Source organism: Platichthys flesus, chromosome 4, assembly GCF_949316205.1.
Source record: "Platichthys flesus chromosome 4, fPlaFle2.1, whole genome shotgun sequence".
NCBI lineage: Eukaryota > Metazoa > Chordata > Actinopteri > Pleuronectiformes > Pleuronectidae > Platichthys > Platichthys flesus.
Window position 1 is genome coordinate 26833314 of NC_084948.1, and position 13931 is coordinate 26847244.

The following is a 13931-nucleotide window of genomic DNA, read 5'->3' on the forward strand; positions in this document are numbered from 1 at the left end:
CGTGTGCGGGCACATGTGTTAATGATCACATGTCCAGACTTGAGAGGATAATGAGACCAGAACGGCCTCTGCTCCTTCTTTCCTCTCCTCCATCTCCTCCTCCTCACCATCGTCTTTACTCATGATCAGCCGTCCTCTGGCGACCACCATTGCTGTGGACATTAACGTCTTTACCAGCTTCTCCTCTCTCTTCAGAACCACGACACCCGGCCTGGACTCGGCAGACCAGCTAGTCTTTATCATGAATCATTTTAGAGATGCTGCCGGTTCCGTGTGTCAGATAATTTTTTGTTTGGGAGAACAGCTGTTCACTTACTTAACCCGGACACTGGGTCTTCCCCCCGTCTCTCAGTTGTCGAACACACACACACACATGCACTCCTGTGCCATGAACCCTCTCAGTTCCCTGTGGCCCCTGAGGGACGGTGTTATATTCCTGCTCCACAGTAGCAGGCTTCATATTCAGTTACATCGCTGCAGTTTGTGTGATTGTGTGTATTTTCATTGTGGCGCTAAATTCATGTTGTTTTTTAAAGGAGTTGTCATAATGTTAGTTTGTCGGTTTTTTGACTCTTGACTAGAGTTAATAAAGTTGAGTTGTGACTCCATTTTGATTTTTAAAATGTTAGTGACCTAGTTACATGCCTGAGGTAAATGGATAACGCTCAAGGTTATACATCCAATATGTACATGCAGCAACTGTGTATCTTCATATCCTCTTTCACACATGAACTCCAGAGAACGTCCATACAATGGGGTCTGGGCTTTTTCTCTTATCTAGACCTTTTACCAGGGGACCGGTTGGAAAAACTCTGGAAAATGTTCAGAACCCTTCACTCAGACGTTTACGTTTTCACATGCAGCTTCTCCGGAGAATGTCAGGAGATTATCCGGAGTTCAGTGCAAGTCTGAAAGCAGCTTGTGTGTGAAGACAGAAAAACAATCCTGTGGCGTGGAGCATTTGATGAGGACGTGTGTGACGATGACCAGCGGTGCTACTGTGTCGCACAACACCGCTGATTGTTAATTGGCTCTAAGAATAGGAGGCCTTGTGTTATACCAGACCAGACTAGTTACTGTGCTTTCTTCATGTGGCCAGACCAGCTCGGTTTTGGCTCAGCTAGTTTTGGTAGAGCTGGTCCAGTTTAGTATCTAGACTTTGTCCAAGTCCCTTGAGGTTGCATCTCCTGCCAGCACCGTCCACATATAACTGCTTTTACTAGAAATGTAATTCTGCTCCGTTCCATCTGCTGGCGTTTGGCATTTGACTTTTCATTCTCTGCAGTATAGTGTGTCACTCGTCTTCTTCACATTCACACTAATTGCAATTTTTATATCGCTGCTGGATGTTCTGCTGAGCCAGTGAAGGAAAAGGGATTAACATGCATTTCTCAGTCTTCCTTGGGAAAAAAGATAAGAACTTGCCGATAGAGCGGTTCACAGAATACTGCTGGCAGCATTTATCCTCCATATCAGTCAGGCTCTATAGACTCACTTCCTAAACTCCCCAACTATCTTTGTCTCTTTCGTTTCGTCTTTTTTTGTAATATTTAAAAATTTCCCAGGTTATTGATGCCTATTTAAACCATGTGGACTCTCAGCAGGAGCACAGACACCATAATGTTTCAGCAGCATGCTTCGTCACGTCACAGGCTCTGCACGTAGCAGTGAATTGTGTTGGTCCAGAGCCCAGCGCCGCCTGTTCCACCTGTGTCAGTTCACCTGGTGGCAAGTCTCTACCTGCCGGTGGTCACGCCTGCTCTTCCTGCTGACAGCATCTGGAGAGGCAGGTTTGAGAGAGTAACATCTAGACGGTGGGATTTCTTTATAATTAGGGTTGGATAGCGACATATAGGAACCACTGTAAATATATACATGTCAATTTTTACTCACTAGTATTAGTAATCTGTGTTGGCACTAAACAATCCACATTTGTTGGTCTCCACTTTTAAACTTTTTATAAGAAGACTTGTTTATATAGTACAGGCAGCTCTTGGTTTAGCATGAAGTGTTGTTTGTAATTTGGCACAAAACAAATGTTAAATGTTCTTGTTCTGTATTGTGTGAATAGTTGTGAGGGGTTTGTGTGTGTGTGTGTGTGCGATGTAGAAAGAAGTGACTGCCACAGAATCAACAGACTGTCAGTGTGTAGAGTTGCTTCAAGAGTGAGCTCATCGGCGTTAGCTGGAAAAGAGGGTGTGTGTGTGTGGGATCGACAAATCGCACACACACGCACAAACCCTGCCGATGTCATGCCGAGAATGCAAGGCAGCTGAGCAGTTACATTGTGTTCAACCTGGCTCATTCTTTCAGGTGCAGACAGACATCGTTGTCTATGAGTGTGTGTATGTGTGTGTGTGTGTTTGTGTTCATTTAATGTTACATACAAATACAATCAAGGTGCGTATTGTGCACGTTGATGCATGACGCTCGAGCACATTCCTGTCCAGGGAGCGCTCGTGTGCGACAGAGAGAGACGAGGTTCCCTGATGAGAAACGTTTATGTAACTTTGTGTCCTCTCTGTTTGTGTCTTTGTGTGTTTATCTTGCATGCATGCTTATATAATTGTGTATTTTGCTGTCTGTTTTACTACTACTTTCTGTATTTATCTATCTGACCCATGACCTTTGACCCTGTAGGCCCAGTTAGGGTTCAGAGATGAAAGGCTGTTGAGGTTACACTGAGAATGTGTCAGTGTGTGTAGAAGCAGATCAAACATCTGACCCCATGGACCCCATTAGGCTTCCTCTCGTTTCCACACACTTGAGCAGTAACGCAGTGAAGACGCTGTTGAGAATCTGCCACAGAAGGAGAAACATTTAACAACCCAGAGTTTTCACAACCCTGAGCCCGCGAGGATCTGAGAAGGTCCACGTGACCCAAGGCTTTGTGCGGACGCATGTGTACACACCAATTTGTTGTGCCTGTGTGGACACTGGTACCAACTGTGCTTGAGCTGAAAGACAAAAATTCTGTGAATCTGAATAGAGAATGTTTGGAGCTCAGCCAGCTGCCCTCATCTCTACACTTCTATAATTAAAAGAATACAAAGACAACAGCAGACAAAGCCGCTCTTCTTCTTCCTCTTGCATGAATATATAGGCATCTGTATGGAACATGTCCTCCATCAGAGTATAGTACAAAACACTGTGTGTCTGTGGTGTTCACAGCTGTCAGTGTTTGCGTCGGTTATGAAATATAACTGAGGCCCTAACCACTTCCAGACGTTCTCCCAAGACACTCGCAACAAAGATTTCTACACTCTGATGACCTGACCTGAACCGTCACCAGCGATCAGTGTATTGTTATTCCTTTTCATCAAGTATTCAAGTGTAGAATGATAAAAAAAGGCTTTTATACGTATTTATAGGTTAAAGTGTGTCGGGCCTGAGGTCAAAGTGCCGTCCTTGTTGAAGCATGTAGCAGTACTAACAGAGGATGTTCTTCACTGTGGCTACACGTGTTATTTTATACACACCAGAGGATGAGAGCACAGGCTTCGGGCCTAAAACTTAAACCTTCTTAACACTCAGACTCAGCTTCTCTCTCCTCTGTGCCTCACACGTTTAGCTTGTTATCTCTGTCCTCGGCTCAGATCAGAAATCTCCTCCTCTGATCTGTGTGGTCACCACAGAGCAGCAGCATGCACCAGTTTAACAGGATTTAACCAGCCGAGCTCACTCTAAGTCCTGATTAGAGGGACCACTTTTAATTATGGCCAATTCACCGAGAGGAATACCTTCAGAATTAAAGGTGCAACTCAGCTATAATCATGAATGCTTAAACTAAAGGATAATTAAATACAGACTGAAAACTATGGCCCTGTTCAGAGCTGGCATCAACAAGTATCTTTGGTGATCCAATCAGTAACAGCTCTAAGTATGTCAGTTCACACTTTTATTAGAATGAATAGGGATGTCTGTATGCGTACACACATATACATGTGTGTATATATATATGTGTGTGTTATTATTTATATTTTAAACCAAGTTACATAAGAGGTAATGAGTTGGAGGATCTTTGTATTTAAAATGCTGCTTGAGCTAACAAGTTCAATAGACTTCAATCGAGACACATATCCCCTGAAGAGAATTAAGAAGCTCAGCCTGTGCTGCCTGTGAAGAGTTGATGTCACATGTTGCACCTGAAGTCAACAGACACTATATCAACTCTTCAATCAACATGGTGGAAGATCAGTTGTGTTTGTATGAAGGTAAAGAAACACAGCGTGATGGTTCATGGTTCCCTCTCTACCTGAGAACTCGTGCTCTCACCAGCAGCACCACACCTTGTCCCTGAATGACACGAGGTGGCCTGGTGCTTCCTACACTCGAATCCAAAAGAGCAAAGGTTTTTTCTTTCTTCTTCCGTGTTGGTACAGACAGACTCTCAGCGGCTCTCACTGCGCCTTTAAGCATGTTGTGTTACACAGAACTCTGAGATCTCCGTGTCCCTGCAGGTCTCAACCTGCTGCTGTCACCACACTCACCACTCCCAGTGTCACTGTTTCACATTCCTACACTTTCAGCTTCCCACCAGGCAGAAACCTTGACTGGTCCCCACTACTCCCCAGGCTTTGCTCACAGTTTAGAGGATAATAACATGGTATATCCTCTTAGGCGGTGATTGAGAATCTGTGTGAAGTAAATTAAAACCCCCGAAATATTTTAAAAAGTTGCAAGAAGTTTAAAGGATTGTTTCCATTGGATATTATAAAGGTGTCTTGAGTTTAATGCTTTGAACTCTAGGGTCTTAACTGCATTAACACTACTTCATGCTCACTTTAAATCAGCTCTTCCTGAGAGATATTGGTGTTTCCGGGCTTATTCTCTAGTCGTCTCATTCACTTATCTTCAGTTATCAGGAAGTATTCCTTCATATCTGTCGTCCTTGAGGGTTTTAAATTTCATTGTTTTGCTCTTAAAAAGTCTTTAATTTAACTTTTTGAAACCTGCAGAATCGCTGGTAACATCCTGGATTGAAAATTCACATTATAAGTAAAAAGGAAGATTTGCACTTTTAATCTTTATAAATATATCACAACCTATAGTTAATTTATCATCATTTTTTATATTATGAAACTGTCTTGTTGATTATAAAGCTTGATTCAAGTGTCAAAGTGTTTTTGCCTGAATTAAATGACATTTAAATATATAAACGTGTTGCTGATGATCACAGACTGGAGGTCCTGGCTCCACTGGTCAGCGTCTGAATCAGTGACATTGATGAATGTGTCCTCACTCTGCTCGGAGCTAAACTAAGCTGCAACTTCCTGTCTTTGCTCTGCCACTTCCTGCTGCATTGTCCATAGGACTGTGAGGGAGGTGGAAGAGGGGGCATTGTCTTTCCACTCACCCCCCTTCTGCCCCCATAACTTTGAATGTCTGTTTGTTTATGTGAAATTTATCTCCCCCCCCCCCCCCCCCCCCCCCTGTCCCAGTCCAGTCTCCGTTCAGGGAGGGAGCTCTGTGGTTGTGTGTGTCGGGGGGGAGTTGGGGGTTGGTATCGGTCGAGGGGGGGGGTCACAGAGTGAGGGAAAACGGGCCGAGGGAGAGTGAAGGGTGCTATTATCCACGGGGATCAATGGGCGCTTTGTGCCGGCAGCCCTGGTGGGACGGAGGGGAGAGGGGCCGGGCCGCGAGTTGCTCCCTGTCCTAATGTTTTTGAACGCACCGAGGAGGAGTCAGGAGTGAGGTGGATTGATCCTGCTACACATCTTTAACTCTCATTAGTGATATCTCACTCAAAAGTGTTGTATCCAGTCTGGGCCCAACACAGAAGCAGTTGTAACTTGTGTGGCTGGTGTGAGTCTGTTTACACTCACTGTTCCATACGGTTCATCCTGTACCAGTTCACTGCATCCTCACTGTCTTTATCAGCTTCTCTATTATTTCTTCTAGAAGTTATTCAGCCTATAAACTTTCAGACAATTGTGACAAGAGCCCATTTCAAATTTTTCCATGAGCACAAGCTGACGGCTACAAACATATTTGAGTTTATGACAGACATCAGAAGAAAAATGTTCCAGTGAGATAATTATCGTAGAATAAACTAGAGTGTCCCTCAGTAGAGCTTGTATCTCCACCCGGGCCCAGCTGTCCCTCACGTTCAATCTGCACCAAATTGCAATTAAATTAACATTTTTGCTCATTTATGTTTACATCGCTCAAAAACACTTAATTTGAACCAATGGTTTCATTATTAATCTGTAATTTTTACAGTCAGTGATGTTTTTCTTCATTACAATCCATTAATTATTATCAGAACTTTTAAATACATTTAAATAATGTTTGAAAAACAAAACAATAGGTTATTTCCTGCTCGTTGTTGGGAATCTGTTCAAACAAGATAAAATTAGTCAGTTTTGTCTTCTTGGTGGGAAATGACCTAGTTTCCGCTCCCTCTCCTTCCTGTTTCCTCTTCCCTCCTTCCTGTTTCCTCTTCCCTCCTTCACGTGATGGACGCTGCCTCTCAGAGCTCGTCTTACTCTTCAGCTGTAGCTAATGTTTGTGAATTGAAAACCACAAGCTTAATCCCTTTTAGTTTATGTTAATATTTCAAAAGCTTATGAGACGACAAACATCATTTTAATCAGCGATGGTGGCTTCAGTGACGCGCTGGAGACTTGAACATGTCTTTTAGGTCACTCTGCTTTTTTACACATTTCCCTTAAGGGATCTAACAAGACATAAAAAATGGCAGTAAGTGTTTCTGACACTCTGACGGATGATGTGCCGTAAACGGAGCTCCTCTCCGCAGAGTGGCGTGACCGAGCGCCCGCCTCCCTGCAGTCTCGTGCCTACCTCAGTGCCACCAGCTCCTTCAAAATAAGATGATTCAGAACACATTTGTGAAGAATGTTGGCAAACCAGATGTGTGTGATTTTGTGCTGGTGTGTGTCTTTTCCCAGATGTCTTGTGTTTGCGATCTGGTGCACCATTCTGATATTTAATTACATGTGTCACAGATGTTTGTCGGTTTGATTCCCCTCTGGTTTTCAAATCATGACCGAGATCTTTCTTTTGGGTTCTCAGGATTAATGGCAGTGTTTCTCAACCCGTGACTCTTTATGTCAGTGTGGGTAACGCTCGGGTAGTTTCTGATGTGATAGAGGGACTATTTTCTCTTTTTTCTGTGTGGGAACGAGTCCCGAGATTCAACACAGGCTGGATTTATCTACCCTGTTTTTATTTAAATTGTCTTTTTTATTTAATGGCTAACTTGTACTTTGCTATAATAGTTCTTACGTGTTGCTATTGTGTTATAACTTCTGTCTCCTCCCCTTTTCTCCTGCTACTTCCTTTTCTCCTGCTACTTCCTGTCTTATCAAAGCAGCGCCCTGGCCTCCCTTCCTGCCCATTGAATTTCATTTTCTTTGATTCTCAAACTCAAAGTGGTTTATTTAAAAAATGGGAAAACAATCAGACTCTGGCTCTGAATACTCACAGTTTGTGTCTTGTTTGTTTCTCCTGTGCAGACATTCACGGCGTGGTGCAACTCCCACCTACGGAAGTCCGGCACGCAGATCGAGAACATCGAGGAAGACTTCAGGGATGGACTCAAACTCATGCTGCTGCTGGAGGTCATCGCAGGTAACACATCTGTACAACCTCAAAGTCAGCAGGAAGTCAGGCTCGGTCCCAAACGTTTTCAATTGAACTCAAACGACTGTGATGATGTTTGATTAATGGTTGTTTCAGAACAGAGGCCGCAAATGGAAAACAGTCCAGCCCACCACACACACATGCACACGCACACACACGCACACACACGCACACACATGCTCACTCACTCATTCATTAGTCAGACTGAGAAATGTCGTCATATGTTAAAGATGAACAACATCACTGCCTCTTCCAGGGTGTGGTCACTCTTTCTCCAGCCTGAATCTGAAAACACACCCTGCTCTGGATCTGTCAGTCTGTAGGACCGTGTCCCTCTCCAGGTTTCTTGTGTTTCCAGTAGAGAAAGCTGCTCCCGTCGGCTCAGTAGATAATAGTTTGAGCTGCTGTCATCCCATAATAAATCTGGATGTGCAACCGGCTTCCGTTCTCACAGTCACTTCAGTTTTTCTTCAGGCTAATGTCGCTGCTGACTGACGGACGTTCTGCTGAGCCTGTGGAAACACTGCAAGAGCTAACTCACTCACTTTTTGTCTGTTCCCTTGTGTGTGTGTCTTTGCATGTGTGTGTGTCTATGCGTGTGTGTGTGTGTGTGTTTGTCCACAGGCGAACGGTTACCCAAGCCTGAGCGAGGAAAGATGAGGGTCCACAAGATCAACAATGTGAACAAAGCCCTGGACTTCATCTCCAGGAAGGGAGTGAAATTGGTGTCAATCGGAGCAGAGGGTATATATGCAGTTGTGCATTCATGCATAAACACACTTGGATATCAAGGACCCTGAAATAGATGCACACTGCACCACACATAGACGTGATACAATGTGATGAGCTGCAGATATGTTGAAATACATCACAGAGCAAAAAAGTTGATTCATACAACACAGACAAATATTGAATGGAAATTATTGAAGTTAAATATGTTTCTCATGTAGTTATAATAAAGTAAAGCTCAGGATTTGTATGTATTTATTAAGTCAGTGTGAGATTCAGCTGCCGTGGGACATGAACTGCTCCTGAGTGGGTGTGTTGGTGTTATTAAATGAAAGAGCAGATGTACGACTGTAAAACAGCAGTGACACAAAAGATGCGTGTTCCTCAGCGTCTCTAGATGAAACTGAAGAGAATTCCTTTTGGGTTTTTTTTGTGTGTAGAAATTGTGGATGGAAATGCGAAGATGACCCTGGGAATGATCTGGACCATCATCCTCCGCTTCGCCATCCAGGACATCTCTGTGGAAGGTAAAGCGTCCAGATGTTTCATTTTGCATTAACACAGTCAGAACCGGCAGCAGTTCGGCAGAGCAGTGCCTTGCTGAAGGGCACAGCTACAGCTTGACTGGAAACCAGGTTTTCAGGATTAATTAGCTGACAGAGGGCTCCCAGAGTCGTTGGTGTTTACTCACACATTGTGGATGCATTGTGGGAAATAGAGTAGAAGTAACGAGGCTAGAGAGAGAGAGAGACACACACACACACACACACACTTCTTAATGACATTTAAAATAACATTACAGTTGACCAGTTTTTAAAGATATTTTAGTTTTTGAAATCACGCTTAACTCGTAACGCTGTTATGTCTTTTTTAATTTTTTTACATCTTGGGCTGGAAAAGAAACTTAAAACGTTGTGAGAACAATTTCCTTGTGACCTTTATTAAAGGAGAAATGAGAGTCCATCCAAACAGGTCAACATGACATTTCAGTTCCATGTTTCTCATGAGACCAAATCAGCATGAAACATCTACTTCTATTTTGTAAAAACACAGTGATGATTCGATATGTCATGATCCTATTGCTATTATGACTGATGTAAGTGCATCTATTTAAGTTTGATTCATTATCATCATCATCATCCTATTATGCAATGAAAAAATTCAGTATAATTAAACTCAACATCAAATAAGGTCCCAGGTGTTTATTTCAAAGTATTGATTTTGAAACGCAGAGGATTCTAATTCTCGATCAAGTCGTCCTCTGATCGTCAGAAATCCCCAAACAGGAACTGGTGTTTGCTCTTCTGCAGTTTCCAGATTGTTTCTAGTCTGTTTATTTTGTGTGGATGAATCATTACACAGTTTAATCAGCGACGAGTCTAATTAAATCCGTCTGTATTGCATTAACTCTGGTGGGTGTGGGCTACTGCACTGACTCATATTTAAATATTTTCCTCAGTGACTGATATTTTTCTGTAGTAAACGACAACAACATCAACAGCAGTTTATATTTAGCACAGTTGTAACTGCAGTATTTCTCTGATGCTGTTGATGGAATCAAACAATTCATACGCCCGAGCAGACGTTTCTCCAGACTAACGCAGCGATGACCTTTCCTCCTCCTGACCTTCTCCCATGCTTCCTCTCCGTCCTCCTCACAGAGACCTCTGCCAAGGAGGGTCTTCTCCTGTGGTGCCAGAGGAAGACCGCTCCCTACAAGAATGTCAACGTGCAGAACTTCCACATCAGGTAACACACACTCTTCTTTTAAGGGTCACGAGGGTTATTCAAAGGTGGCGATTGTCTACTGCGAGTTTCTCATGGGAGAGTAAAACTCTAGAGAAAATCTGATTAAGTTTATTATTTGGGATCTAGAGCAACGTTATATCATCTGGCTTCTATAGAATATGGTAAATCTCAGACATGTTGAATACACCTGAGGTAAACTACTGTAATTCTATAGAAAGGTCGCCCCCTGTTGGACTAACCGGAACATGTCAGGTAGTACGAGGGCCCCTGTCAGACACCATATGTACCGTGTGTTTCAAAATGAAAAACAATAAGATGTGTGAAAGGAAGAATTCAGAATCTGTTCAAATATGTCTAATACTGTGACAGATTATTGTGTGATATGGTCCAGTTGTATTTTATACAACACACACAATGGTCAAGTAACACGCAAATACTTTTTAATTATCAACATTTTGTCAGACGTTGCTCTAGAACGACTCAGGATTGAGTAAACACATATTTTCTGCAGACGCACACGTCCTCCTCTGATTGGTTGTTATCAGTGAGTGCAAAGTGTCGCTAACACTTCCTGTTACTGTTCTTTGTCTCACAGCTGGAAGGACGGTCTCGCCTTCAACGCTCTGATCCACAGACACAGACCCGACCTCATCGACTACGACAGCCTCAGGAAGGTACACACGCACGCACAAGCACACACACACGATTCATGACTTACACTCGTGCTAATCGTTAGTTAATCAGCACATGACAGTCCTCTGACACTGTGATTGGTTGTTCAGGACGACCCAGTCACCAATCTGAACAACGCCTTCGAAGTGGCTGAGAAGCACCTGGACATTCCTAAGATGTTGGACGCAGAAGGTACGTTTGAGCTCGACTGTGAAACCGGTTGAATGAAAATCATATTGTGAATATTGTGAACTTTAATTTATCATACTAATGTGATTATGATAATGTTTAGATTTTATTGTGCAGCCCTATTCTTTTACACTTAACTGTATGACAACTGTTACCTATCAGCTACTGGCTGTATTTACATGCACACAAGAAGGAGACAGTTTCATTTGAAGTACAACTCCTGTTTTATTCTCATTTAACTATCGTCAACACTCAAACAGCTGTGATTCACATGTAGTTTACTAAAAAACGAAAATCTATTAAAATCCATATGTTGTGGTATGAATAACTGAAACTGCATAAATCCTCTTTGTAGCAAATATGTTATATCTGCCACAGATTCAGTGTAATTCTCCTGATGTTGATTTCATTCCGGACTCACTTCCCTCAGTCACAGAGTTGATGTGCACGTACGTGTAGCTGCTGACCCTGTTACCTCATGAGCTGGTGCAGCAGGAGAGAAGATGGAGCCTCCCTCCCTTCATTTCACTTTAACTCCTGTGTCTCCTCTAAAGCTCTGGATTGTTACGCCTCTGTGTGATCTGTGTGTTCTGTGTGTTCTGTGTGTTCTGTGTGTGGGTCTGACCCATACAAGCACTGCAGCTGATATTTAGTTCAGATGATAGACACTGATATTTACTGAACTGAATTGAATTTCCCAGTATTTCCAGTATTGAACCCCAAAGCTAAGATATTTTGTTCCATCTAAACTGTAGGTGATGTGTGGGTCTGACCCTTGTGTGTCCAGTGTTTTTGATTGTTTGTGTTTCCTCTTCTACTTGTTGTCAGTCTTTGTGAATGAATCGTGCGTCGTCCTGATCGGATGTTAGCGACGACAGGAGCTTGTGTCATGTGTCTGTTTGATAGTGTGTATAATACGACTGTATGTTTCTACATGTGCGTCCGTTGTGTATAATCCTGTGTCCTCTATCTGGCCTGTGTATGTGTGTGTTTATAACTGTTTGCCCCCCCCTGCCCTTGTAGACATTGTGAACACTGCTCGTCCAGATGAGAAAGCCATAATGACTTATGTGTCCAGTTTCTACCATGCCTTCTCTGGAGCGCAGAAGGTACCCCCCCCACCCCCCCACCTTTAACCCTCTGATACTAACAAGGCTTCGTTCCTGTCCAGCATGGCCTCGCTCTCTCTCTCTCTCTCTCTCTCCCTCCACAGCGCTGCTCCGACCTGGGCCTCAACAACGACACTGGACGTGTTGGGACACAAACACACATGTATACACACACAAACACACACACACACACACACACACACACACACACACACACACACACACACACACACACACAAACACAAACAGTGTGTTTGTAAGTTGGCTGGTTAAAGCAGTAAATCTTCAGTAGGTTGGAATTTCCTAATCTTAGAGTAATCGAGTGAAATAAAAGGATCTGGAACATAAAGTTAAATCATTTTTGTTTGAAAAATAACATGAGGCCCCCCCCTGCCTCTCATCTTTCACCTCTCATCTCCCCCCCCCCCCCCCCCCCCCCCCCCCCCCGTAGGCCTCCGACAGGAAGCCAGTAGATGCGCCTCTTGTTTTTCTCTTCCTCTAATTAATTATCTGGCTCTTTTAGAAAGTGTTTGTGTTTCTCTGCGCTCCCATGAGAGAGCGTGTGTGTGTGTGTGTTTGTGTGTGTGTGTTTTTTGTGCACTTGTTCCATCTACAACTTGTACTCACTCATCATTTTTACTTGAAATCCTGCACCCGTAGAGAAAGTTTGTTTAAAAATACTTTGAAAGAATAGAAAGAAACTCTTAAATCTGCAGACTTACTGCTTTTGCCAGCTGTATTCTTTATTGACCTTCATCACACAAACACTCAAACATTTTATTATTACCATTTATTCATCGTCTGCTGGTTTTTCATCTCGTTCACTTGAGAATCTTGAGTTCCAGTGGGGATTTGTATTTCCCTCATTGTCGCTGCTCAATGAACCAAATGAAAATGCAGAGTTTGAATAAACTGTTTGAGTGAATTCACCCTGACACAGATTTAATGAGCCTGATCCACGAGCTGATGTGTTTGTGTCCCAACCTCGACCCCTTGGCCCCAGTGTCCCTCCACTCTCCCCCCTGCTGCCCCTCATCACGCCCCCCCCTTCAGCACTAGTGTGCCGGAGGTTGTTGGGGCGTGTGACAGGGAGAACTTGGACTTAGAGAGGGAGCCGCTCTCTCCCCTTTCGCCCTCACCTCCTGTGGGGGTTTGAGGACCCTGTAGCTCTGGGTAGCTTTGGCTTCACTCTGTCTTTCTCTCTCTCTCTCTCTCTCTCTCTGTCGACCCCTCTCTCCTGCTGGGTGATGTGTAGACATCGTGGGCACGCTGAGGCCAGATGAGAAGGCCATTATGACCTATGTATCCTGCTTCTATCATGCCTTCTCTGGTGCCCAGAAGGTGAGCGCCTCACGCTTCAGACTCACACTAACACTTCTCTGCAGCAAAACCTGCAAAACCACAAACCCTCCTGTAAAGAAACATCAAGGTTCCATTAGTTCTATGTTTATAAATACAGCGTAACATTGAGGGGCCACTTCAGAAAATCCTTATAGAAAGAGTTTAAATACTTTTGATCCATACATCATTTGAACCAAGCAGAGAATAGTTCAGATTGTTAAGATGCTCTTCAGTGTAATTTATAAGCTCAGGGAAAGGATGATTAGTCAGATTAGGAGGATGAAAGGCATTCTGGGAAGTGCTTCCTGGTGCTTCGGTTTCAGACTTTTCGACATCAACTGTGTTTCCCCCGACGAAGAGATTAATTTTATGGTCTGGATGTAAATTTAGTCTTGAATGGTCTAGAGTGGGAGTTTCCAGTGGGATTATGTCTCTCCTGGATAATACTTCTCATCGTGGATTAGGATCCACTTTGCATAAAGATCATAAATCAGAATCAGAGAAATGTTTAAAAACAACATTAAGATGATTTTGGGA

At 43.3% G+C, this 13931-nt stretch overlaps 1 protein-coding gene across 2 annotated transcripts in view; it reads left to right on the forward strand.

Annotated features, from left to right (window-relative positions):
- The window catches only part of actn4 (actinin, alpha 4), a 46082-nt gene that overhangs the window by 24273 nt on the left and 7878 nt on the right, over positions 1 to 13931 (forward strand). Inside the window, exons 2-8 of one of the 2 annotated variants that reach the window (XM_062385670.1) lie at positions 7479 to 7593; positions 8230 to 8349; positions 8775 to 8861; positions 9996 to 10083; positions 10679 to 10757; positions 10866 to 10947; positions 13309 to 13394. In XM_062385670.1, coding sequence (XP_062241654.1) covers positions 7479 to 7593; positions 8230 to 8349; positions 8775 to 8861; positions 9996 to 10083; positions 10679 to 10757; positions 10866 to 10947; positions 13309 to 13394 — 657 coding nt within the window. Of the gene's footprint in view, positions 1 to 7478; positions 7594 to 8229; positions 8350 to 8774; positions 8862 to 9995; positions 10084 to 10678; positions 10758 to 10865; positions 10948 to 11967; positions 12054 to 13308; positions 13395 to 13931 lie in introns of both variants that reach the window. The other variant, XM_062385669.1, reaches the window with a different exon arrangement.